Genomic DNA, 26,105 nt, shown 5'->3' with positions numbered 1-26,105 from the left:
AGAGTGGGGAAGTAATAATAAGAGATCAGAAGAGAAAACCACTAGTATTTTTTAAAGCTTTCCAACTCCATAAATCTGCGGCACAGTTCAAGGTCCAGAGTTGCTGGACAAACTTAGTAATAGGAAGATCTTGAATTGAATAATCTGAGTACCTCTGTCAACTGAGGTTCATATTAAATTACTCTGCAGTTTTACCTGTTCTCTTTCACACTAATTAAAATGAAGACATGTGTAAGCTTATAAAATTCAGTTAGTAGTTACTGGAGCACTTCAGGAAAAATAAATAAGTCACAAACTCAACCAAAACAATAGCAGTCAAGGATCATGTGGAAGACAGGTTTTCTTTCCTAAGACGCTTGAGAGAGGAAAAGAGCCAACAGCTCCCAGTCCAACTCTAAGAAATGCTACAGTGGGAGAGGTAAGAAGATGAGCAGAAAGAGAAAGAACAGAGGGAAGTTAGATGGTGGGTAAAGGGAACCGCAGTCTTAAATTGTTGGTAAGCACCAAAACACCAACATTAGCAGACCGCCTTACTAATGCTGCTGTGGTGTGAGAGATAGAGTTACTTTTTGTAAAATTTCCCAGTAAATAAATGGGAAGTAGCAAAAGTATTTTAATTAGGAATACTTTCCTTCATCCATAATCATAATTAGTCATCAGGCCATCCCATGATAAAAGCTCCCTTTTCTAATAGTATTTTAAAAGGACAAATACAAATGGGGAGCTTGCTCAGTCTTCCCTACCACAATTTCTCTTATTCATGAAAGATGGAGAAGACATAGATGAGCTGTTCCATAAATACCAATAAAAAGGGAAAAAAAGTATTCTGTCCCTATTATTCCACAATTGGTTTCATCTCTTTTCTCTCATTACTTTGAATGACAGCTTGAATTTCACTGAATACTTAATTCATCTCAACCCCATGTAAAAAACTGCAAAAATATAAAGCAAATCTTACAAGTAATGACAGTGCAGGGATAAGAGCTTTAATTCCCTTTATAAGATTGTGCTAATTCTTTTAACTCTAAAAAAAAAACTGCATAGAAGAGTAAATAAATTACATTTATATAAGAAACTACTATATTAAGTGTTATTTAAACTTGCGTATATAGAGTTTAAAAGTGTAAGACAAACTATTTAATTCTGATTTATATAAAACACAAAAATGGTAAATATATTTGGAAGAAAAACTTTCACTAAGTACCAACGTAATGGACTAAATAAACCAGATTGCATATAAAAGTTTCTTTGAAAAGTTCCATTAAAAGTGAAGGCAGAATTCGACAAAGTTGGAAAAGTAGTGTTTAAGGCAAAAGTAAGTAACCTTAATTAAATAAGAAGCATACAATCCCATAAACAACAACCTTAATTAAATAAGAAGCATACAATCCCATAAACAACAAAGTGATTCCCTCCCAAAATTTCTTACAATGGAAAACATGAATGGAGTAAAAAATAATGGCTGTTGTCAGAATTTACTAGAAAATACTGAATAGCAGTATTAAGAAAATAACTCAAATGCTTCTCATTTAAAAACTCCAATAATTTGTCATTTAGTTGTCACATAACAATCAAAAAGTAAAATGTATTACCCTAATGTTAAGAGCATAAATCTGTAAGATGCCAGAACTTAAAAAAGAAAAGAAAAGAACATAGCAATACTCACACTATGTGTGTACATGATAACCAAAGAGAAAGTTATCCATTCTGTTGTTTGGCCCAAGTTAAAAATATGCAAACAAAATGTGCACCATCTCTCTACAGGTAGGTGTTTTTAGGGTAAATTGTTGAGCACACACTCAGCATCAGACCTGAGATCATGTGCACACACAAAAAAACTTCAAAAAATGATAGATTAATCTTGAATTAAAAGAAACAATGCTTTTAAAGAATATTCAAGGAGCATATCATTAACTGTGTTATGAAAAACAAAATAATCAAGTACACATCAAGTTAAATTTCTTAACATATGAATTTGTACTCTAAATCTGGTATCAAATTGTCCTATAAAAATACTTACATATTTGAGAACTATAGTACATGTAATTAAATGATCATAAAAGGATCTGTTTCATTTGCTGACATGACACCATGGCTTTTTAAAGGGAAAGGAAAAATTGCAGCCCTCAGAAAAATTACCAAAACTGCTGGATCACTGACGCTATCCAATTTCAGAAAGTAAAATGTCTTCTTTACCACCAAGCTCAAGGTGAGGCCATCTCAGAATCGAGGTAAGTCTCTCACACGGTCCTGGGGGGCAGGCGCTGTTTATACATGCCCGCTATAGCTTTGGCTGCGCTGTAGATCATCTGTCGCCGTGACATGCCAGTGAAAGCCAGGTGCCAGTCAGTCCGGCTGACATTTATTAAACTCTTTTCCAGGACTTCACCAACTGTCACCAAAAGGCCTGACCACCTCAGATTGTAGTCCTGGGGAGTTAGACTTTGAGCCTATGGAAAATGAAATTTATATTATTTATTAAACATTAAAAAAAATCATTGGAAATGGCTGAAAGTGACATTTCAAAGTTTCTCAGGTTGCTCTTCATACCGATGATAGATCCTGAGAAACAGATAATACTGCCAACCGTATAAAATTCCAAAGTTATGAAAGAACACGATATTGCACACAGCTAATTTGTTTAAAATATAATAGTCAAGGTCTTAAGTCTAATGACCATATCCAACCAAGCTCAGTGTCAGAGGGTCTACGTTCTACTTCTACATTCATTGTCATTTCAGGTTCATAGTAAAATTAGTACTAAAATAGAAACATTTTTTTAGTTTTGACATTCCTACCAGAAAGAAGGAAACTGCATGCATATTAGACTTTAATCCATTCAGAAAAGGATACTTAATTAATTTGTAGAAGAGTATCCCAGAAACTTTATGTGACTAAGGTAATGCCTATAAAATAATATGCAGTCCAGGATAGCATCATTAATACCTGACCCAACCTTCATCTGTTCCCACTCAAATTACATATTCACCCCACACAGAAATGAGAGAATAAGCCCATTGCTGAGTATCCAAGAATAAGGAAGATTTTCTGTTTTAGGCAGAGTCCAGATGAATATAGTTACGTTTTGTATTATAATTACCTGAGATGCTTTTTAAAAAAAAATTTTTTTTTTTTAGAAAACCACATTTTTTTAATACTCTACCTAAGACCCCTAGTTTGAAACTCCACAGCAGGTTCCCAGAGAAGGAGTACAACACTTAGGAGACTGAGCAACTGAGGAGCTTGCTTACTCCTCCCTACCACAGTGCCCACTGCATGATCAGTATCTCACTGGGTTTCAGAGAAGAGTAGTAGCAGATGGATCACAAAGATCTCCGGAGACACTGTCACAACTGTGCTGCTCACAGGTGACACGCATACCAAGCACCACGGATCTTGTGAAGCTGCAGATCCTGACTCAGGCCCTCTGGGTGAGGGCCCAAGAGACTGCAATTTTAACAAGGTCCCACGTGACACTTAAGGTGCTGGGTCTAGGATCACATTTTTAGAAACAAGATATTGATCTAGAAGCGAAACTCCAACATATGTGAGTTTTAATTGGGGGACAGAGGGCTAATTTATTTGTATAAATTTTTTCTAGACTTCATTAATATGCATGCTGATTGTAATTATAATCCCTAAAAGAGCTGACTTTCATTCCCTTAAGTAAAAAACTCCAAAAGTAAGGGAGAGCTGAATAGCAGGAATAAAAGGAAGACACATGCTTTGGTATCTTAGTTTTGAACCTCATGACAAAAAAAAAAAAAAAAAAAAAAAAATTAATGACAATAGAAACAAGGCAAAGTAAAAGACACTCTTTCACTATCACTCTTCAGAGTTAACCACATCAACAGCTTGTTGTGTATCTTTCTAGGCCTTTTGTTTTCTAGTAGTGTATATAGTTTTAAAGTATATATGTGTGCATATGTAAATATATGGATCATACCAGATACAGTATTTTTACTTGGCAATATGTTCTAAGTTTTGATATTAGTATATACAGTTTTGATGCTTTGTTTTTTGAGCATTATATCTTATTTTTTTCTAATATGTATTCCTAAAAATAAAATAAAAATTATCCTTCTGTAATGGATATTTAGCACAGGGGTCAGCAAACTTTTTCTGAAAAGGGCCAGATAGTGAAAAGTCTAAGCTTTGTGGGCAGGATGGTCTCTACAACTCAAGTACAAAAGCAGCATGTAAATAAATGGGCAGGAGTGTGTTCCAATAACATTTTACAGAACAGGCAGGTATGCCAGATATGGCCGCTTTTTTTGCTAACCCTGAAGCACCCTTATAATGACAAAGTTTCTAATGTCTATCATTCTAGAGCCTTTTGTCACAATAGTGAATAAAATGGTCATAGGGTGAAGAGGTTTCCAAGACACTCCTATATATTAGATTGAAATAATATAAATGCAAAGATAGGTAGAATTCTAAAAGCTCCATGTTTAAGAAGGTGTATGTAAATAAGCTGTGTCCCTCTACCTGGAAGCTTTATGAGAACAGGTATTCTGTCTGCTAGAGAACATTTTCCATACTTAGGATTTTATCAACAGGGTTTGGTTTTATAATCCTAACAGAGAATACAGTTAGAAGCACAGGAGTTGTAGGAAAATTGGTATATTTGAATGGGCTTTACATGAAATCATTGTGTTTCCTTTACCTGACTACTTTGGGGATGGACACTGTGTCTCACTGGGGAATGTTTCGTCTATCTAGTGTTGTAAAACAGAGGCATGTACATCGGCCTTGCAAGCACTTAATTAGACATGCTAAATGGGAATCGGTACAACTGCCTCAGCCCACACAGTACAGGATAGAAGCTGGAGTGATGTTAGGGGCAAAAATCTCCTGCCATAACCCTATGGGGCGTGTAGGCTGGGGCTAATGGCAAATACCTGTTGGGACTTTGGATCAGAGGAGTTCCATTTGCGGGGCATTTTCTACCTTGTTATTAGACATTCTTAATTGAAGCTACACTTATGACTGAAGGACATACAGTGATGCTGCTGCTGAAAAAATGCCCTAATGGGATGGCAGTGACCGGAACAACGAGCTTTCATAGTTCTATTTCCATACAATATTACGGAAGTGGTTTACACAGGATCATGCTGCCTAGGGAATGCAAGGAGGAGATGCAAGCAGAGTCTCTGTGCTCGTGGGACCAATTCCAGAGACACCTGAGGAGCTGCTGGAACCAACTGCTGCATGGACAGTGCCCTATGAACAGTCTCCCCTGGAAGCGCTCCTTGGTTTACAAATGGCAGCTCCAAGGTAAATAGACAACATCCCATTTGGAAGGCCACCACTAACTTAAAGTGAAAACAAATCAGCAGGGTGGGCTGAAGTGCATGCTGTTTTCCTAATAGTGAGGGAAAAACTGAACAGTGGTAAAATCCCCAATGTTTCATTTTCTACTGATTTACAGGCAGCGGCCTGGCCTATGGTCAGGCAGGAGAGCAATGGGAACCTAGCCTGTTAAAAGGATGCTCATATGGGCTGAGGGAAATACACTTGCTAGATTCGTATTGCTGCCTGCTCTTTGGACCAGCACAGTGGCCAAACCTTATGTCCCTTCCAAAGGTAGAAAAGTTTGGGTATAAATGGAGAGAAGGGAAAATAGTTGCTATGGGTAAGAGAATGAATAAATGGTTTATGGTTTATGTAATGAGGGAAATCAAATATTACATTAACAACTCAAAAGGTTCAGTGCAAGAGATGATAGATACTGTCTCTTAGCTTCATTATATATGCATGCCTTGTTTTATTTCACTTAACTTCCTGCTTTTTTTTTTTTTTTTTTTTACAAATTTAAGGTCTGTGGCAATCCTGAATCAAGCAAGTCTATCAGCACCATTTTTCCAAGAGGCTCAGATAATGGTGAGCACTTTTAAGATATGTGCACTGTTTTTTATAGACATACTGATATCATTACATACTTATTAGACTACAGTATTGTGTAAACATTACCTTTATATGCACAGAAAACATTGAGGTGGTCTGAAACCAAATGGCACTATCTCTGAGGCATGCTTGTACAGGTGCCTGAAGAGGTGAAGCCTATATTTCTGACATCACCTTTGTTTTGGGAACCTGAGCAGAGCTAATAGAAGCCTGCGAACCTGAGAGGCCCCACCCTGGGAGACATTTTCATATATGAAAGACTAGAAGTTATTAACAACTGAATGGGAGCTTTCATGACTGTATCTTTTATGACTGTTTGACTATAAGGGGCCTGTGTTTGAAGACCACAGTGATAGACTCAAATACATAGTCTTCATCCCAATTTTTGACAGAGCTCCCAAAAACTCTTGTAATTTCCTAAGTATTAAGAGCTATAAAGATGTATTTCCTAAGTATTAAGAGCTATAAAGATGTATTAGGTTAATGAGATGACTTTGGAAAGCTTCATTGAGGTGATTAATGTTGAATCATATGAAACTACCAATATTTGATTTTTTAAAAGACAGCAATTCCATATGGTCCAACCTAATTACTAAATCGACCATTTTGTCCAATTTTCCTAATTTATTGTTATAAATATGCATAATATTTGCTTGGAATCATCTTCATATTGGAGTTTAATGTTAACATCTACAAAAATGCTTTCTTGCACTTCTGAAAAGAAATTATAAGTAAAAGGTTCAATAACTTCAAAATTCTAAGCATCAATTCGTAGTCCCCATCTAAGCGGTAAACCTATTAAGAGAGCCACAAGTTGCTTTCAGGGATTCTATACACACATCTGCCAATTTATATGTGAGTACGTACATGTATTTTCTTGGGAGATGACATTTGACAATGTGCAAGAGTTCAAATGGGGTAGAAGTTTTATAAAACAGAGGAGAGGAAAAAGTAAAAAAAATGTCATTTAAGAGTAAAAAGACTCCAATGTAAATATGCACTTTTTTCTTGAACAAAATGAAATATAACTAAAATATAGAATCAAAATCATTATACATTTATGCCTCAGTATAGAAACGATGTGAATAGGTAAAGACATATGCCTTTCACTAAGGTTTCTACTTACCACCAAAGAGGAAAATCAAGACAAAGGTATTAGGGAAAATAAAGGAAAGGTGAATATGAAACCAGGAGAAAAGGTAAATCTCTTTTCATCTTAGGGTGAGGAAAATAGCGATTAACTATATAAATATACTACCTTTTCAAAGACAACAAAAAGAAGCTAAAAGGCTATTTCCAACAAAAAATATGCCCACATTTTTATTTTGAAACAATATTGAAAGCTTCCCAGAAGCATCTGAAAATGGAGAAAACTAACCTGTTGTACAAATTCCAAAGGCACTGGTGTGGCTTGTGTAAATGTTTCTAGGTGAATGCCATGGACAGGATCTTCAACTATCAAACAGCCAATATCAAACCATCTGCAACAGAATATGAGTTTCAAGTTATGTGCTAAATAAAAGGTATAAGTAATTATTTTGATAAAATATTAAGACTTCAAAAAGTAAATGTTTTTCTAATCAATTTTCAAGAAGACAATCCACAAAAACAATATATAAAATCCCCCTGTTGGCTTAATTCCAAGAGGAGAAAAATAATGAAGAACAATAATAAAAAAAATAATTGAAAATTATCATGGGAAGTTTTGTGTATTCACTGTTGTGCTAGTGAATACACATTAGAATATTCAAGGTCATCTTTGTTCTCTAAAATACTATCATGGTCCTAAACATGTCCCCTTCAACTCAAATTGCAATACCTATCATACCCACCAAACTTCTTCTATTTCTTTCACTATTAGCGCTGTTGGCTGAGGAAACTTTCGGTTCGCCTCCCTCTTCTTCCTACTAATCTCTCAACTTCACCTCCCTCCCTGCCCCAGGGAAAAAGAAAAACGGCAATCTCTACTGATCAAGTTCAAATAATGCACCAAATTTACTCATTTGAATTTGCAAATAGTTTGCCATGCATAATATTTTTAATATGCCACTTGAAAAAATATAGAACATTTTGTCTGCATAGCCAACTGGAAAAGTTACTAGCAAATTAAAAAATTAAAAAATAAGCTCATAGGGAATAACAAATCCTTTTCTCATTTCTGATAAATCCTTCACAATGAAAACTTTTTCCACTTAAAAGATATTTGTGCCCTCAGTGGATAGAGCGTTGACCTGCAGACTCAAGGGTCCCAGGTTGATTCTGGTCAAGGGCATATACTTGGTAGCGGGCACATCCCAGGAGGGGGTGTGCAAGAGGCAGCTGATAGATGACTCATCGATGTTTCTAACTCTCTATCCCTCTCCATTTCTCTCTGTAAGAAAAGGAATAAAATGTATAAAAAAAAGATACTTGTAAGTTGACTTAAAGTGAAGTCAACTATAACACCACCAACATTTTAATTAACCAGAATCATAAAACTACGAGATGGCCTATCATCACTAATCATCTAGAAAATGCAAACCCAAACCATATATAATATCACCTCATACCTGTTGAAATGGCTTTTATAAAAAAGGCAAGAAATAACAACCTTTGGCAAGGATATAGAGAAAAGGGGGAACAGTTACAAACTGTTGGTAGGCATATAAATTGGTACAGCTACTATGGAAAACAGTATAGACATGTCCCCAAAAAATGAAAAATATATGATCCTACAATCTATTTCTGAGTATTTATTAAAAAAATGTATGTACCCCTATGTTCACTGCAACATTATTTAAAAGAGCCCAGGTATGGAAGCAACGTTAAGTGTCCACTGAAGGATAAATGAGCAAAATGTGGTACACAGAAATATAATTCAGCCATAAAAAAGGACGTCTTGCCATTTATGACAAGGTACATGGACCTTGAGAGCACTATGCTAAGGGAACAGAAAGACAAATATTGTTATGATTTGACATATATGGAATCTAAAAACAGAACACAACATATGATGAGCAGATTGGTGCTTGCCAGAGGCTGGGTGAAGGGGATCAAAAGGTACAAACTTCAAGTTATAAAATAGGTCATGGGAATATAATGTATAACATGGTGACTATAATTAACCCTTTGCACTCCGAACCATTCTGGACATTGGCTAACAGCTACTCTCGACGCTACTTTGCGGCGGAAACGTGCATTTACAGACCCTCATATTATTTAGTATAATTTTGGAACCAAGTAACGTATTATAATGATATTAGACTTATATGAATTGGGTGACATCGAGGAATGTATATTTGCAAAGAAAACAATATTTTATTGTTTATAATTTTGTACAGTATGATAAGTTTTGAAACACTCCCCAATATGCATTGCAGGCTGATTAGTGCATGTTTGACAGTAATAAGTGGTTTGACGCCTGTCTCAAAAAGTTGCGTTGAAATAACTCAATTCCCCGTAATCACTAATAAACTGCAATGTCCCCTGAGAGGGGACATCTGAGTGATATGCTAGAATTCCGATGTCCCCTGAGAGGGGACAGCGGAGTGCAAAAGGTTAATACTGTATTGTATATCTGAAAGCTCCTGAGAAAGATCTTAAGAGTTCTCATTACAAGAAAAAACAAGACTCTTACTTGTCAGGAAGCAATTCTGCAATAAAGTTTTCTACTGACACAGCAACCTGCTTCTCATGGATCACTCCAGTTCGACGCAAGGTATCTATCCGTTCCTGGGCACCCTGAATAACAGTGTAGATTAGAAACCATTTCAAATTATTCATTACTAAGTATACTAATTTATGATTTATATAAGCAATATATGCATACATTTATGTAAGCTCACACACTCATTCACACAACATAGAAGACAAAAGGTGAAAAGTCCAATTGTGTTCCTCTCAGTACTCAGTTTCCAATTTGTATTATTGTTTTGGTTGCAACTATAAAATGGATTAGACATTCTATGTTCTAAATGGTTATTTACTAATATAAGAAAACTTTTTTTTAATGTTAACCTGGCAAGGAGCCCTCCCACAGAATAAATTTTTTTTTTATCAATCTCAGATTTTTAGTTGATTCTCTCAAATTTTCTCTAAGTAGGCAATCATATCAATAGTAAAAATGTTCATTCTTTCTTCTGATTAAATATAACCTTTTGTAACAGTTTTATTCAGGAATATTATCACCATTAATGAAACAAAATTATCACCATTAATGAAATAAAATTGAGGGGCTACAAACACTATGCAGATAAATCAAGATCATGAATTAAATAATCTTACAGAAAACTAAAAACTGGACCAATGAAAACAAGGTTGCTGTTTACTACTTTTATCTGAATCACCTCATAGTGATTATGAGTGATGTGTTAAAAGCAAGATAAAAACTTATTACTAAATAAAATTACTAAATAAAATTAGCCATAGTTAAATACCTATTTTTATTATAGATAGCAGAGCTTAATATAATAGTAAATGAGGTTAAGGGATTAATTCTGTGTTTTCCAATGGTCTTAGGCTCTACAGCAGCTGTTCTTAACCTAAGACCATTGGAAAACACAGATACTTACATTACGATTCATAACAGTAGCAAAATTACAGTTATGAAGCAGCAACGAAAATAATGTTATGGTTGGGGGTCACCACAACATGAGGAACTGTTATTAAAAGGGCAGTGGCATTAGAAAGGTTGAGAACCACTGTTCTAAATAAATGCTTGTAGGTATTAACTACATCTGTGTTTATAACATACAGGGTGGGGCAAAAGTAGATTTACATTATTCTTGTATTATTTTCCATTTACATTATTCTTGTATTATTTTCCATACGAACAAACTGTTTTGCATACACACCAACTGTAAAACTACTTTTACTTTTCCCCACCCTGTATTACTTATTCAACAATGGTCATAACTATGGCTGGCTTTTCAATAAAATTATATAGTACTATATTTTTCAGTTGTTGCCTTTTTTGGTGATTTTGCTGTTTTAAATGGCTCTAGGTATAATGTGGAAGTGCTGTCTAGTGTTCCTAAGCAAAGGAGACTGATGTACCTTATGGAGAAAGTATGTGTTAGAATAGCCTCATCCAGGCATGAATTTAGTGCTGTTAACTATGAGAGTTTAATGTTAATGAATATAATGAATAAAATATATACATTAAGGTGTATTTAAACAGAGCAAACATAAAACAAAGTTACTTATTAATTGGCAAAATGCTGTGATTAGAGGCTCCTAACCCTGAAGAAATACATACTAGTTAAATGTAAAGTATTATTAATAGTGATAGTAATAAAAAAGCTTATGGGATTTGAGGGCTGTTATCTCTTTAGTAATTGATTTTGATGTTAACATTGGGTTAAGAGTATCTTTTTTAGGACTTATTTCTTTTTGTGCTCTCTGCATGTGTGTATTCCCTCCCCCAATTAAAAACCTACCTTAGGTTTCTTTAAAAGTCCACTATATCTTCATAACACTACAGAGTTGTCTAATTAAAACCAAGCTGACTGTTTAAGCTGATCGTTTCATTATGTAAAAACCAACTGCTCCATACAGACCACAGGATTATTCCCAGAATTACGAAGCGATTACTGCTAGTTTCTATTCCTAGAAGGTCTTCCTTCTATCACTCACTTTTAATCCAGCTGCATAGCCCACGGGCTGGGGGGCGATATTGGACTGAACAGCTTCCCCCATAACCACAGCCAAGCCGAAGACCTCCTGGAAGGCGTCTCGGACAGCAGCCACTTTCACTTCTTTATTCGAGGTCACTACAATGTCCAGTTCACCTCCGGATTCTACAAACAGCAGGAAATTTCAATTCCAAATTAAAATAATGAAATTCTCAAAATTACCATAAGTTGACATTTCATTTGCATAATTACTAAGCTCACAGAACAATGCAAGATAGGCATCTTATTCCAACAAGAGCTTAGCACAGAACTACCAAATTTTCCTTAGTTTTAAAAGTGAGAACTAATGTATTATCTAAGGCACATGTGTCAAACACAAGGCCCGCGGGCCAAATCCAGCCCGCCAGGCCTTGCAATGTGGCCCGCACTGCGCTGTCATCACTGCACTCCGCTGTCAGTTTATGACATTGTCAGTTTATGACTGCTCAGTAAACCATTCGGCCCACGATTTAGGCTGGATTTTAGATTTTGGCCCCTTCTCTGATTGAGTTCGACACCCCTAATCTAAGGGAATCTATCTGCAAGCAGAGGATGGCACATACCTTCTAATGGTTCTGGTTATCACATCTGCCACAAATACAGCACCACACTCTAACCAGAAATAACAACTTTTGGCAAGTTCTGAATCCCATGAACTGCTGTTCCAGAACATATTATAGCTCCCCCTGATGACAGCGTGATAAAGTCAAACAGCTTGGGAGATGCTGCACACCGTATTTCTTTGTTGGAAATTTATAAGGTACATTAGCATAAAGATTCTGAGAAGTCCAACAATTAAAAATCATGACTGTAATTACAACCCAGTACTTCCATGCTTAATTTGTTCATGGAACACTTTTTTAGCATCTAATAACAGCTCCTAAAAGATGTTCCATAGATATCTATTTGAGAAATGATGTTAGGGCCATTATGAAAACATTTTCTATTATACTGCTCTACTAATTTAGTTTCATTTTCTGATTAAATTTTAGACATATTTATTGCATCTTAAAGGCTGTAAATCAAAATGGTTTTTCTACTGGTAATTACTAGAGACATAGCTATTACACACAAAATTCTAACACCTTTTGGAAGCCATAGTTGCCAATCCTTCAGCAATCCTAGGAATTAAGTATGTGACGATGCTATGGTTTTCCTAATATCTTCTGGAACAGTTGAAAATACTTTATAAATTTCTGAGTCTTTTTATTACGGATCCCTCCGCCTTTTTTTTATTAGACATTATTACTAAGACCTAAAAGCAATAGCTCACATAGGAGGGAAGAGGAAACGTATTTTTTTTCTCATTTTTTTCCTTCCATATGAGACATCGCTCTTGACTCTAGCTGAGGACTACTCCACTAAGCTTTCACTTAGTGTGGCCTTTTATCGAAAAGGGAGAACTAATTAAAAGAATGTGGAAAGCTAAACTGTGTTAAAATATATTAGAGCATTTCTAATAGCTCTTGTGCCTTTTTGATTCATTTAATAATTTTAAATGATTTCTAGAATATCTGAGTAAAAATATTGATTCCCTGTTTTATTAAGTAAGAATGGTCTTGCTTTTGCTGTCAAGACAGTGTTAGCTTTTCCACACTCAGTATTACTTTTCAAAGCTGATTAAGATTATATGTTGTTATCTAATAATATAAACTTTGTATCTCTTCCTCCACCCTTGAGGGTTTTCTTGTTTTCTGTTTTTTACTTTTTCTTGATGTCATGCAGACTACTGGCTTGAGAAATGGTCTTGGATTATAGTCCTAACTATCATTTTCTAGCTTCATTATCTTGCAGAAGTCACTGAACTTGTTTTATAGGAAAGTACCATCACCTCACAGGACTTGCTCTAAGAATACATAAAATAATGGCTCTCACAATCTAATACAGTACCCATTAAAACAGCAAGAGCTCCAAAAATAGGAGACTATCATGATGTGTTCATTGTCAAACTTAATTATTATGAATATGTAAAATCAATATGCATGATAGGGCCTGATTTCTAAGTCCTTTAGCAGATATAAACTCCAAAAATAATTAAGCTGATTTAATTCCTGACTCAAGGGAAGCAAAGTGGCTAGTTGTCAAAAATTGAATATGGGTTGAATCATATATCCAAGCTCTATGACCTAGGATAACTTAAATCTCTCTGAACCCAGGTTCCTCATCTAAAACCTGAGGAAAATAATACCTGACTGCAGAGCTCTCGGGAGAATCAGTGCCTGGCAGAGCAAGCATTTAATAAATGGTACTTCTTTGACATTTACTACATAGTAAACTACAAAGATAGTCAAGACTCATTAAAACTACTGACTTTTTGTTGCCATTAAAAATCCATATTCAGATACCTGGTACACAGCTTTGGCTTGTAAGTTACTTTAAACAGACCAATATCAGAATTGGTCACTGATATTGCTAAATGATTATATTTTTTCACATACTGGATATGTACATTAACCCTTTGCACTCCGCTGTCCCTCTCAGGGGACATCGGAATTCTAGCATATCACTCGGATGTCCCCTCTCAGGGGACATTGCAATTTATTAGTGATTACGGGGAACTGAGTTAATTCAACGCACGTTTCGCAAAGTAGCGTCGAGTAGCTGGTAGCCAGTGTCCAGAATGGTTCGGAGTAGCTGGTAGCCAATGTCCAGAATGGTTCAGAGTGCAAAGGGTTAAGAATTAAAGGGCATACTGTGTGTCTATGTCAACTGTCTGGAGGATTCTTAGTAATGAAGATTCAAAAATGGATAAAACAGCTTTCACAACAAACCCAGTAATCTACGGTATTATTAATAGATTAACTTCCTCTAAAAATGTTACTGAGTTAAACATAAATATACTTATTTAAAATACATAACTGAAGAAATGTCAAAACCAAATATAAACAAAGCATTACTTCAAATATCAACAGTAAATAAAGTGAAATAAAGCAAGTGATTAACCACATTTACACTTAAAATCAGTCAGTATGCACACTAGTAATTCATATGGTTTTACTCCTCCGAAGTTTATTCTGAGGAGTTTCAAAATGCATTCAATGGTGATAAAGAGATGAATTAAAAATACCAAGACTAAGATTTGACAATATAAGACTATTAAGAGGACATTAAAGAGGATTTCTACCGATTATAAGACCTATGGATTTCCAAGTAATGGCTGACATTAGCACATTCTTTTAAAATATATGGCAGATGCTAGTCTCTCTTAAGTACATACTGATATATGGAGCCATGCCGGGGTCCAGCGTTGTAATCATGCTTTCTACAGAATGTTTTGTTTTATCAAGCACAGTTTTCACCATAGGATTCCCAGCTACGCCCTGCATAAAACAAATTAACATATAAATACCCATTCTAAGCAAAGAAAACAATGATCACCCGCTAATGAAATAAATTATTTTTTTAGGTTTACAATGCATCACAGACCTGTACTTTGTAAAATATATAAAAAAACAACAAAACAAGGTTATATCAATGTTAAATTGCTATTAAATTTCAAAATGCTTACTCTCAATTTCTCTTATCTATCACAGACCCACAACAGACTGCAAACCACACTTTTAGTAGCACTAGTCTGGGACGTATGTATATTGTATCTACATATGTGTGCATGCATATATACTTAATTTCTATGTATATGTTATTTCATTTATTTATCTAAAAGACTAGGCAAAACTTGTCCATCAAGGTCCCAAATAAAGTTTGTAATCAGGTGTCTCCATAGACCCATACTTTGTTCCCTAATAAAAAAAATAAAAATAGTGAAAACATTTACGTATCTATTCCCCAAAGCAGCTACCTGATACTTGATTATAAAATATTCTGCTATGTTTCACCAGAGTCTCTTCTTTGTTCTAGGTCCTGTTTCTTTTGTTCATACCCAAATTCTCATTTTTAAGCCGGGCCTCTGGATTGTGTGGTTTTTTTCCAATTAGAATTAACACTCAATATTACATTAGTTTCGGGTCTACAGCATAGTGAACAGATCTTTACATAACTTACAAAGTGACCCCTCGATAGGCCTTGCACCATCGGATTCTTAAAACCGTGTATTAGAAATGAGGAGCCAGGTCCAAACGCCTCCTTCCTGTGCTGTACTTCTCCCAGGATAAAAGATTCCTGAGAGCAATGACTCAGATGGCATCTGGCTAACAACCATGATTCCCCCTCTTCCAGCCTACATTAAACTAAGGTGATTCAGGAAAAACGATGAGTTTGTTAACAGTGACATTTAAGACTGTCAACCAACCTTATGCTGAACATCAGAAGTTAGTCACAAAACCTGGAGAGTTAAACTGGGTATTCATCTGATAACTGACATGATGACATGCTTTTCACAATGCCCTAGCCAGCTTGGCTCAGTGGATAGAAAGTCAGCCTGCGGAATGGAGGGTCCCAGGTTGGATTCTGGCCAAGGGCATATGCCTGGGTTGCAGGCTCAATCCCCAGTAGGGGTTGTGCAGGAGGCAGCCAATCAATGATTCTCATCATTGATGTTTCTATCTCTCTCTCCTCCCTTCCTCTCTGAAATCAATAAAGAAATATATTTTTAAAAAGTTAAAAAAAAGTGATAGTCCTTATATAAAGAAAGCCTTTAAAAAGCAGAAAAACACCATCTTCATGAAACATGAAAAATGCAGTAAGTCAATCAACATATACTAACACCTAGAAATGTTTAATATATAACTGAACTGCAACCAAGCCGCTAGCAGAATATTAGTGGGGGGCTAGTGGGGGGGGGGGAGGGGTACTCGATGAAGCAATTCCAAATTTCACCAAGAAAAATAAATGGAAAAAATAGAAAAGAAAAAAATTTTTTTAAAAAAAGTATTGAATTTTTTTTTTACAGAGAGGAAGAGAGAGGGATAGAGTTAGAAACATCGATGAAAATCATCGATCAGCTGCCTCTTACACACCCCCTACTGGGGATGTGCCTGCAACCAATGTACATGCCCTTGATCGGTCCCCAGGCCGACGCTCTATCCACTGAGCCAAACTGGTTTTGGCAGAAAAAAAATTTTTTTAATGAAAAGAGAAATCAGCAAACTTATACAACCAAATACTGATGTATCTTTATGAATGCAGAGACCTGAAACTGACCTCCCTCACTCATCAACGAATCCTCTGCCATCCCCAGCTCAGCACGGAGTAGGCTTTCAATGAATATTAATATAATAGTTACAATAACTGAGGAAGTGTAGAACTATTGCAAGGTCAGGCAGAGCAGTGGAACAGAATGCAGAGCCCAGAAGCTGATACTAACCAGCAATTCAGTAACTGAGATAAAGGTGACATATCAAATCTCTGAGAGATTATGTTGGAACAGTCAATTAAGTGGTTAAAAAAAAATTAAAATTGACTTCTATGCCATATAATAAAATAGGTATAGCTACATTAAATTGGCAAGTGTAAAAAGAATTAAGAAGAAACCAAAGAAAAACATCATATATTAATAGTGGAAAAAGTCATTTTTATCATGAAAAAAAAAAAAAGAAAAAAAAGAAGACTGATAGAAATGAGTCCTGAAAATTTAGAAACTTTTCTGTAAAAAAACATTCTTACTACACTATCAGATCTTTTGAATTAAAAAAAATCATCCCCCCCCCCCCCCCCCTCCGAAACTGGTTTGGCTCAGTGGATAGAGCGCGGTCTGGGACTGAGGGGTCTCAGGTTCAATTCCAGTCAAGGCCATGTGCCTTGGTTGCGGGCACATCCCCAGTGGGGGTGAGCAGGACGGCAGCTGATCAATGTTTCTCTCTCATCGATGTTTCTAACTCTCTGTGCCCCTCCCTTCCTCTCTGTAAAAAAATCAATAAAATATATATTTTTAAAAATAGTGTTCATTTGCACATACATTGGGAATTAATCCTGATGAAACAGATGAATACAAAGATCTGCATATAAGAGCACTCATCATAGCTTTGTTGATAAGAATTACAATTAGAAAATGTCAAATCACATTAGCAAAATAAATATGGAAAATAAATGCAATGGCATGTAGGGCAAAGCAGCCAGAAAGAAAACATTTCTCAAGATATGCTATGGCTAGGAAGATATTCCTGATATACCATAGGTAAAGATAAACAAAAGACATCTCTACATGCCACTTCCCCAATTTGACTTTTATTTAAAAAGAGATTACCATCCACATAGATATGCACAAACAAAAGACAGAGGAACTGTAGAAAACTATAGTAAAGAGAATAAAAATCATTTTTTTCCTTTACACCATTTTGTATTTTCAAAATTCGCTCTAATGAATGCCTATTAGTTTCATAAAAGTTAAGCATGGTTTTTAAAGTGAATACAGCTCACCTTGATAAAACCCCAGATTCCACTAGCAGATGCTTCATCCTGATCTCTAACAATTCTGGGATCTTCTTGTTCCTCTGGGAAAGTAATGGCTGACGTGGTTTCAGTTCCTGGGGCCAGAGGTGTCAAACTGGCTTGCTGAGTAATGGGGGCTGGCAAAATACCTAGTTAATGGCAAAAATGTATAACATACGTAATTTATTCCACAAACAATTTCCTATAAAAAGAAGATGCAATATATGAGATGAGCAATTTGAAACAGCTTAAATAATGTGTCTGTACACTCAGGCATTTCAAGATAGAGTTATGAACGCAAAGAATCACCTGAAACTATTTTATAAAATACAAATGAAACAAAATTCAAAAAAACAAATTTCCTTTTTTTCATAGGCTTACACCAACTGTCCTGAAAATGGACAAATAAAATAACAATCAAAAACTACTTCATGCTCTGGCCAGCGGTTAAGAGTGCCAGCCCATGCCCAGAAGGGTCACAGGTTGGATTCCTGGCCATGGGCACATACCTGGGTTTCAGATTCACTCACCACTCTTGGTTAGGGGCATATGGGAGGGCACAAGCTGATATGTCTCTCTCACACCGATGTTTCCCTCTCTTACTCTCTCCCCCTCCCTCCCTTCCACTCTCTATGAAAAGCAATGGAAAAAATATCCTCAGGTGAGGATTAAAAACAACAACAAAAAATTACTTCACATTTACTCGATTTAGCACTTGGATGTGATCAGTATAAAAGATGTGATCTCTTTAGTGCATAAAAATCACTGGTGTAAGTACCCAAGCCCATCACATAAAAGCATATTAACAATTAGTACACTATCTCTATATCCTACTTTAACTAAAAAATTCACATATACATAAACATGGGTATAATACTTTTACTCTGCAAAAATATTTATTTGTAAAAGTTGATATGTAAAATTGGATAATAAAAATTATAGCAAAGTTGTTTCCTTTCCTAAAAAGAGAAATGATGGGCAGAAAATAACAAGGACAAAGTTTTAATATTGGTTTCTCACAACCATTCCAGAGAGGCCAATAGAAGGCATAGCTGACCTACAAAAAGAAATGACCCAATACCACCAATTTACAGCACACAGAAGCTTTTATTTGGTTTTAAATTTTTACCAGGCTAAATAAAACTACTCCTTGGACCACTCAGTCTGATAACTTTTTAAGTAAAGTTTTAAAAAATTCTTAAATTTCACCTTGATGTTTCTGGGTAAGTGCACAAAATATTAGAGCACAGTCCATATACTAATCATGTATGTACTACTATGTTTACAACATATAAAGATCATATACTAAGTTACATCACTTTATTTTAATAATTTAAGTAGCAAAAAAAACATGAGAATAGAAAACTCTGAAAGTCCAAGAAATGAGTTTAAAACATTAATGCAGAGAAACTGGAACCCTTATACATGGCTAGTAAGAGAGTTGCTTTGGAAAATAATCTGGTGGTTTTCCAAGTCAGCAATTCCATGCCTACGTACATATCCAAGATAAATGAAAATATGTCTACACAAAAACTTGTGCACAAATATTAATAGAAGAGGTATTCATAATAGCCAGAAAAGTAAAAACCACCACTGATGAACTGAACAACAAATTATGGTTACGCATTCAATGGCATATTACACAGCCATAAAAAGGAATGAAGTATTGACATAGCTACGTGGATACACCTTGAAAACATGCCAAGTGAAAAAGCCAGTTACAAAAGGCTGCATATTATAAGATTCCATTTACACAAAATGCCCAAAATAGGCAAACTCAGAGAGAGAGAAAGTAGATTAGTGGTTGCTTAGAGCTGTGAGGATTTGGGAGGAAGTAGGGAGTGACTGCAAATAGTTACGCCGTTTCTCTTTGGGGTGATTAAAAAGTTCTAAAATTGTGGTGACGGCTGCATAATTCTGCAAATACATTAATAAATTACACAGTATGCAAATTATATCTTATTATCATTTGAAAAACAAAACATTAGCTATAACCACTATTTCAAAGTATGAGTATGAGAGGATTACCCGTTACTGGAGGTGCAGAAAATGACGGCATCAGGGGTGTCTGGGGAGCTCTTCCTGCATGACCCCTTGTGATGTCATACGCTGATCCAACAGAAAACCCTGAAGTGGGAGGACTGGAAGGGGGCGCAGATGGGAGAGTACTCGGGGCAGAAGGTGAAGTTGGGAAGTGGGGTAGAGGAGGGTTACTGAAGGCGGCAGCAGTCGGTGGAGACACAGGAGGTGGTACAGCGGTAACAAGCGGTGGCGCAGACGGAACTGGTGAAGGAGGCACAAAAGGCAGTGATGCGGAAGGCCTCACAGGAGGAAGGGATGGCTGAGGGGTGGAGGATAAGTGTGGTGGCAGGGACTGCACAGAAGATACATTTGGAGAAGAAAAAGAACTGGTTGCAGCTAGGAAAAAGGGAAGAGAGGAAAAAAAAGACAAAATTGGAAACAATTTCACTTAAGTGTTTTTCACAAAAATTTTTCAAGACTTTTTTCTTGCAAAATGTTTAAATATAACAGACCACATCCCAAGATTTTAAAAATGTGTAATTTAAAATATACAACAAATACGACTTCCAACTCCCATAAGTAAAATAAGTTCTAATATATGCATTTTTTAAATTGTCACAGAAAAGAGAAGTCTCTTCACTATCCTTAAAACACACTGCATGCCGACAACGCCATGTACCTAGCGGAACGGGGGTGGAACACATCGCGGCGGCGGCGGCGGCCGTAGCAGCGGCAGCAGCCGTAGCAGCCAGTCCCGCCGCAGAATTCGGTGGAGGAGTTCCAGGTGGTGTTGTCTCTATTCCACTCTCTTCCATCATTTTCTTTTCAATTATGATATACTGTAAAATTATAAAAATGTAATAAGTATTACACAGTAGTCAAAGCATCTTTTTATAGCTTATATAGTCAGAGAATAATTTTAAAGAATAATCTTTCAGATGGGAGTTTCAGGCTTCTTAGGACATATTCCTAGAAGTGGGATCACTGGGTCAAATAGCAATTCCATTTTTAATTTTTTGAGGAAACTCCACACTGCTTTCCACAGTGGCTGTACCAGTCTGCATTCCCACCAACAGTGCACTAGGGTTCCCTTTTCTCCACATTCTTGCCAGCACTTGTTGTTTGTTGATCTGTAATACTTTCAACAACAAAGATAATAAAAAAAAATATATATACCAAAAACAAAAGAATAATCATTAACTTATTTCCAGATGAAGGGTCTGTCAAAATTCCTAAAAACAAAACAAAACACAGTATGGGAGAATGTTAAATAGGCAATCTGTGACATACTTATTACTGGGAAATAATTTTATGTTAACTAAGTAATTAATCATTATGATTTTATGTTAACTATAATTACTCATCCAATATATTTCAAATAGTAAATTACTCATTTACTTTCTGTCACATGCATGCATTTTATTTATTTTAAATCTATTTTTTTTTTACTGATTTCAGAAAGGGATAGGGAGATGGAAACATCAATGATGGGAATCATTGATCAGCTGCCTCTCACACGCCCCACAGTGGGGATAGAGCCTGCAACCCAGGCATGTGCCCTTGGCCAGCATCAAACCCAGGAACTCTACCCACTAAGCCAAACCAGCTAGGGTGATGCATTTTAGATTTACATTGGGTTCCAGGCAGTATTACATTTAAAATAAAAATCAGTATTTTTGCAACACCACTTCTCTCCCAATAAAGCATTGTATGTGGGCTACTCCTGTTAACATTGGAAAAAAAAATTGCTCAATTCTTGATTTCCTCATATTAATGGCTAAATGATATGTCAGGGTTTTAGAAAAGGTTAACTATAGCAAAAATTTCACGAGATACCAGAATCCTAACAGATGATAATGATGACAAAATATGGAAAAATTACAAAATTTCAAGCCTGTTTTCAGCATAAACTCAAAACTTCTAAATACACCAAATTTGTTTATGTTTTTACTCAGTTATCCTTCACGAAAGGTCAACTACTTGCCAAGCATTGTACTGGTGCCTCTGGAAAAACAATGGATGCAAAAACTGGATACTTACAGTCCAGAATAATACCAGTGTAGAAAGAACTGTAGACTGAGTCGTGTGCTCTGGGTGTAAAACAGTTTTGTATGACAGGAATAGGATTTTGACCTGAAGGTCAGGAAAGGGTTCCCCCAGGTTCTGAAGAATGTGCAGAATTTAATTAAGACAAAAAGAAAGTGAATGTATAGGAAGTATAAAGACCCTAATAAGGTGGAGGGAACAAGGCACATTCAAGAAACCCCATGTGGCACAAAACAGAAAAGAATGAGGACTGGAGACATAGGAGTGCATGCCAGGTTGAACCTTATAAGCCAGGTTAAGGAACTGAGTTTTTTTTTTGTTTTTTTTTTTTTATATTTTTAAAAATTAATTAGTGTTTTATTTTGTTAAAAATGTTTTTTAAAATTAATTTTTAGAGGGAGAGGGATGGGTAGAAACATCTATGAGAAAGAAACATCCATCGATCAGCTGTTTCCTGCATGCTCCCTACTAGGGATTGAGCCCACAATTCCAGCACGTGTCCTGACTGGGAATCAAACCGTGACCTCCTGGTTCAGGGTGGACGCTCAATTGCTCAATCGCTGAGCCACAGCAGCTGGGCAGCATTTTTTTTTCAAGGACAGAAAATCACTATAGGGCACTTAAGCTGGATGTGACATTGTTGTCTTTTAACATTTTTAAGAACTTTTAATTCACAAGAAGATGCAAAAATAGCCGGGACCGGTTTGGCTCAGTGGATAGAGCGTCGGCCTGCGGACTGAAAGGTCCCGGATTCGATTCCGGTCAGGGGCATGTACCTTGGTTGTGGGCACATTCCCAGTAGGGGGTGTGCAAGAGGCAGCTGATCGATGATTCTCTCTCATCGATGTTTCTAACTCTCTGTCCCTCTCAATTCCTCTCTGTGTAAAATCAATAAAATATATTAAAAATAAATAAATAAAATAAAACAGAGCTCATGAGTACCCTTAACCCAGCTCCTCCCAATAATATCGTCTTATATAATTCTAGTGCAATGATAAAACCTAGGAAATTAACATTGGTACAATACTAATAATCAAACTATAGACCTTATTTGGATTTCACCTGTTTTTATATTTGTGCACGTGTGTGAGTGTATGTATAGTTCTATGAAGTTGCATCATAAATGCCAACACAATCGATACAGAACTATTCTGTCACCCCCGGGTCACATCCTGTCACATGTTTCCACCAACCATAAGTCCTGACAAACATTTTCTCTAACATTTTCTCATTTTGTGAATATTACATAAATAGAATCGCACGCAGCATATCACACTTTGAGACTGGCTTTTTCCACTCAGCATAATGCTCTTGAAATCCATCAAATTGCTGGGTGTATCAATAGTTAGTTTTTTGTGTTTTTTTTTTTTTTTTTTTTTTTTTACTGCCGAATAGTGCTCCGTTTTATAAATGTACTTAGCTTTATCCATTTATCTCTTGAAAAACATTTAGACTGATTCCAGCTTTTGACAATTCATATTTGTGCTGAGAAGATTCTTTTGATGACAGTTGCAAATTGGGCCACAGGACAGTCAGAGTAAATGCAGAGAGACCATTAAGAAGGATACAGAAGTAGTTCAAACAGCAACACCCTAGACAACTAGGGAGGTGGGAAGAAGGTGATTCTGACACTCTTGGTTGTCAGAACTAGAAAGGTACTACTGGAATCCAGTAGAGAAAGGCTGGGGTACTGCGAAAAATCCTACAACACACAGGACAGCCCCCACAAGAAAAAAAAATACTTGGCCTCAAATATCAATAATGCCAAGGCTGAAAACCTTTGGCCTATACTAAAGTGGTGATAGTGGAGTTAGAGAAGAGTGGATTTAAGAAATGTTTAGGTGGTGGTGATGGACTGGATATGGGGCAATGACAGGGAGATATGTGACTTGCACAACTGGACAGAGATGGGTATCATTCACGTAGGGAACAATGGAAGAGGTATCTGCTTGGTACCTTTTCGTTATGTAGGTTAGGTTTATGTAGTGTTTATGTTGGGCATGCTGGATTTTAAGTCCCTTGAAACATCAAACGAAAGGCAATGACTTGGTTTGTAGCTTAGAAACCATGTAAGCGTAGGTTCCTTTATTTTACCTGGTCTCTAAAGTCATGTTCTGAGATGATTAAGAGAATGATTACAGAATCTGAGGTGATAAGAGAATATGATCCAACCGATCGCTGAAGAGGAGCCAGGTAGAAGACAAGGGTACAGAGAAGAACAAGAGATGACCAGAAAGATAGGAAGAAAACCAGGAAGACGGTGGTGTCCAACAGCCAGTGTGTTCCAAGGTAGAAACAGGCAAGAGTATTAAAATCTGCAGAAACAAAGAGGATGGTAACTAGAGTTCAATGGATTTGTTAAACAGGAGATGATGTTATGAGAGCCATTGCCATGGAAGGAATGGGGTAGAAGTCGATCTGAACTGGACTGAGGAGTGGGAGGCAAATATGCACGTCTCTTCCCAAAGCTCTCTCTTCTTCATCTTCCCATTTTCCTATTAGCCATTCCCTGTCCTACTACAGACACCACCGAATCCTTACAATGGCTAGTGGAAGTCAGACTTAAAGACGACCCTCATCCCCAACATGAACAAATGTGTTGGCATAAGAACTTGCACAATGACTACAACCCGTAGTATGGAATAATTACTAGTCCATTTATTTCAGCCTTCAGAAAGCTTTACTCTTTGAGAACCAGCTTAATGACAATATTGGGTAAATTTTGCATACATAAATGTAATAACCTTCTCCTACTAAAGAAAAGCTATTGTGGTAAAATAATAACAGTGAAGTGCCAAGAGTGGTTAAAGGTTCTAGTGCTCAAGCCTGGGCACAAAAAAGGAATATTTATGTATCAACATTAAAGTGGATGGCTACTTATACGGATACAAAAAAAAAAAAATCAATGGCATAATGGAGCTTTGATAACCGTAAAAGCACTAAAAGCCAATTATTGTTGATGCATTACAGGTGCAAGGGCTGGTTGGTCTCTACTACCAACGAGCGAGCGCCTGAGCAGGGTCTGAGTTTCCTCCTGTCTTTGCCTTCTCAGCTCCCGATCCCCAAATAAACTTCCACAAATGTTCCCTGAATTAAAATAGCGGCTGACATTAGAAAGACCGGGATGCCCAAATGTGCCATGTTCACAGAAATGTGCACGGTGTCTCTGAAGACTCCTCTGAATGACAAAAACTCTCTTGGAAATAAATCCTGCCAATGTGGGGTACAGGCTTACCCCTGCAAAGTTCGGGAAGTAGGTCCCAGGAGCTAACAAAGAGCAGAGGACCAAGCCCCCGGAGCAGCTTAGGCGCTGACCCGGGACCTGCGGAAAAATAAACTACTTCCTTCCCACGGCGCCCCGTGTGTGGACCCAGCAGAGGCGGGAGCAGCCGAAATTCTGCTCCGGGAGGCAGGGCCTCCGCACAGGCTCTGCCACGTCTCCAGGCCCCGCCGGGCGGGCTAAGGTCAGCGGCGCCCGCGGGCGGGTGTCTCCCGGGGCCCGAGCGCAGGAAGGGGGGGCCCCCGAGGCCAGGGCGCCCGCCCGGCACCTGGACGAGGGCAAAGCGCGGAACGAGCCCCCCGGGACGCGCACCGCAGCAGCACCGCAGCCCGCCGGGCGAAGCACACCGGCGCCCGGACTGCACCCCCAGGCTCCGCAGCCCGCGCTGGGGTGCTGGGGACGAAGGGACGAAAGGCCGCGGGGCTCCAGGGAGACCCCAGCCTCCGGGGGGCCGGCAGCCCGCCCACCGGCGCCCTCATCCGGGGCTGCCGCCGCCGTCCGCATGCACCCAGGTTGCTCCCAGGCTGACGCTCACCTGGGGGCCCGAGAAGCTGTCTGCGTGGCGGCTGAGAAGTGGGGGGACTGGGCGCTCAGGGAGTTAAGACTACGGCTTGGAGGAGACAAGGAGGAGGTACGGAGGTGCTCGCACCGCGCGTCCCCGCCTCCAAGATGGCCACGGAGGCGCACGCCCCTGCGCCTGCCACGTCGGCACGCCGCCCGGCCCCGCCCTGCTCGCGCCAGGCCACGCCCTCATCGCCGCGCCAGGCCCCGCCCCTCCCGCGCCAGGCCACGCCCACGGTCTCGCCACACTGCCCCGGCCCCGGCCCCGCCCCGTCGCGCCAGGCCACGCCCCATCCCACTCGCCGGGAGCC

At 37.7% G+C, this 26,105-nt stretch overlaps 1 protein-coding gene across 1 annotated transcript; it reads right to left on the bottom strand.

Moving 5' to 3' along the window:
- Nucleotides 1-1,456: 1,456 nt before the first annotated feature.
- On the bottom strand, nt 1,457-25,907 carry PRRC1 (proline rich coiled-coil 1). The gene is made up of 9 exons (XM_084881721.1): nt 25,769-25,907; nt 20,587-20,746; nt 19,914-20,303; nt 17,874-18,034; nt 14,776-14,878; nt 11,521-11,684; nt 9,524-9,627; nt 7,286-7,388; nt 1,457-2,450 (listed from the first exon to the last, which is right to left on the bottom strand). Exons 2-9 carry the CDS (start codon nt 20,723-20,725, stop codon nt 2,241-2,243), a joined length of 1,374 nt encoding a protein of 457 aa, XP_084737847.1. The 5' UTR covers nt 20,726-20,746; nt 25,769-25,907; the 3' UTR covers nt 1,457-2,240.
- Between the last annotated feature and the right edge of the window lie 198 nt (nt 25,908-26,105).

This window comes from Pipistrellus hanaki (assembly GCF_964339955.1).
Source record: "Pipistrellus hanaki genome assembly, chromosome: 4".
In the NCBI taxonomy this organism is placed as follows: domain Eukaryota; kingdom Metazoa; phylum Chordata; class Mammalia; order Chiroptera; family Vespertilionidae; genus Pipistrellus; species Pipistrellus hanaki.
Note: the sequence above shows the minus strand (reverse complement) of the source record. Positions and strands in the feature narration are given on the sequence as shown.

Bases quoted from the DNA above. Each gene is read 5' to 3' on its own strand.
- PRRC1 (XM_084881721.1), bottom strand. From the start codon at position 20,725: ATGATGGAAGAGAGTGGAATAGAGACAACACCACCTGGAACTCCTCCA. The intron at 18,035-19,913 runs GTAATCCTCTCA...GCCATTAACTAG, and splicing joins TTCTGCACCTCCAGTAACGG to GTATTTTGCCAGCCCCCATT. The intron at 11,685-14,775 runs GTATGTACTTAA...TGCTGTTTGTAG, and splicing joins CGGCATGGCTCCATATATCA to AATCCGGAGGTGAACTGGAC.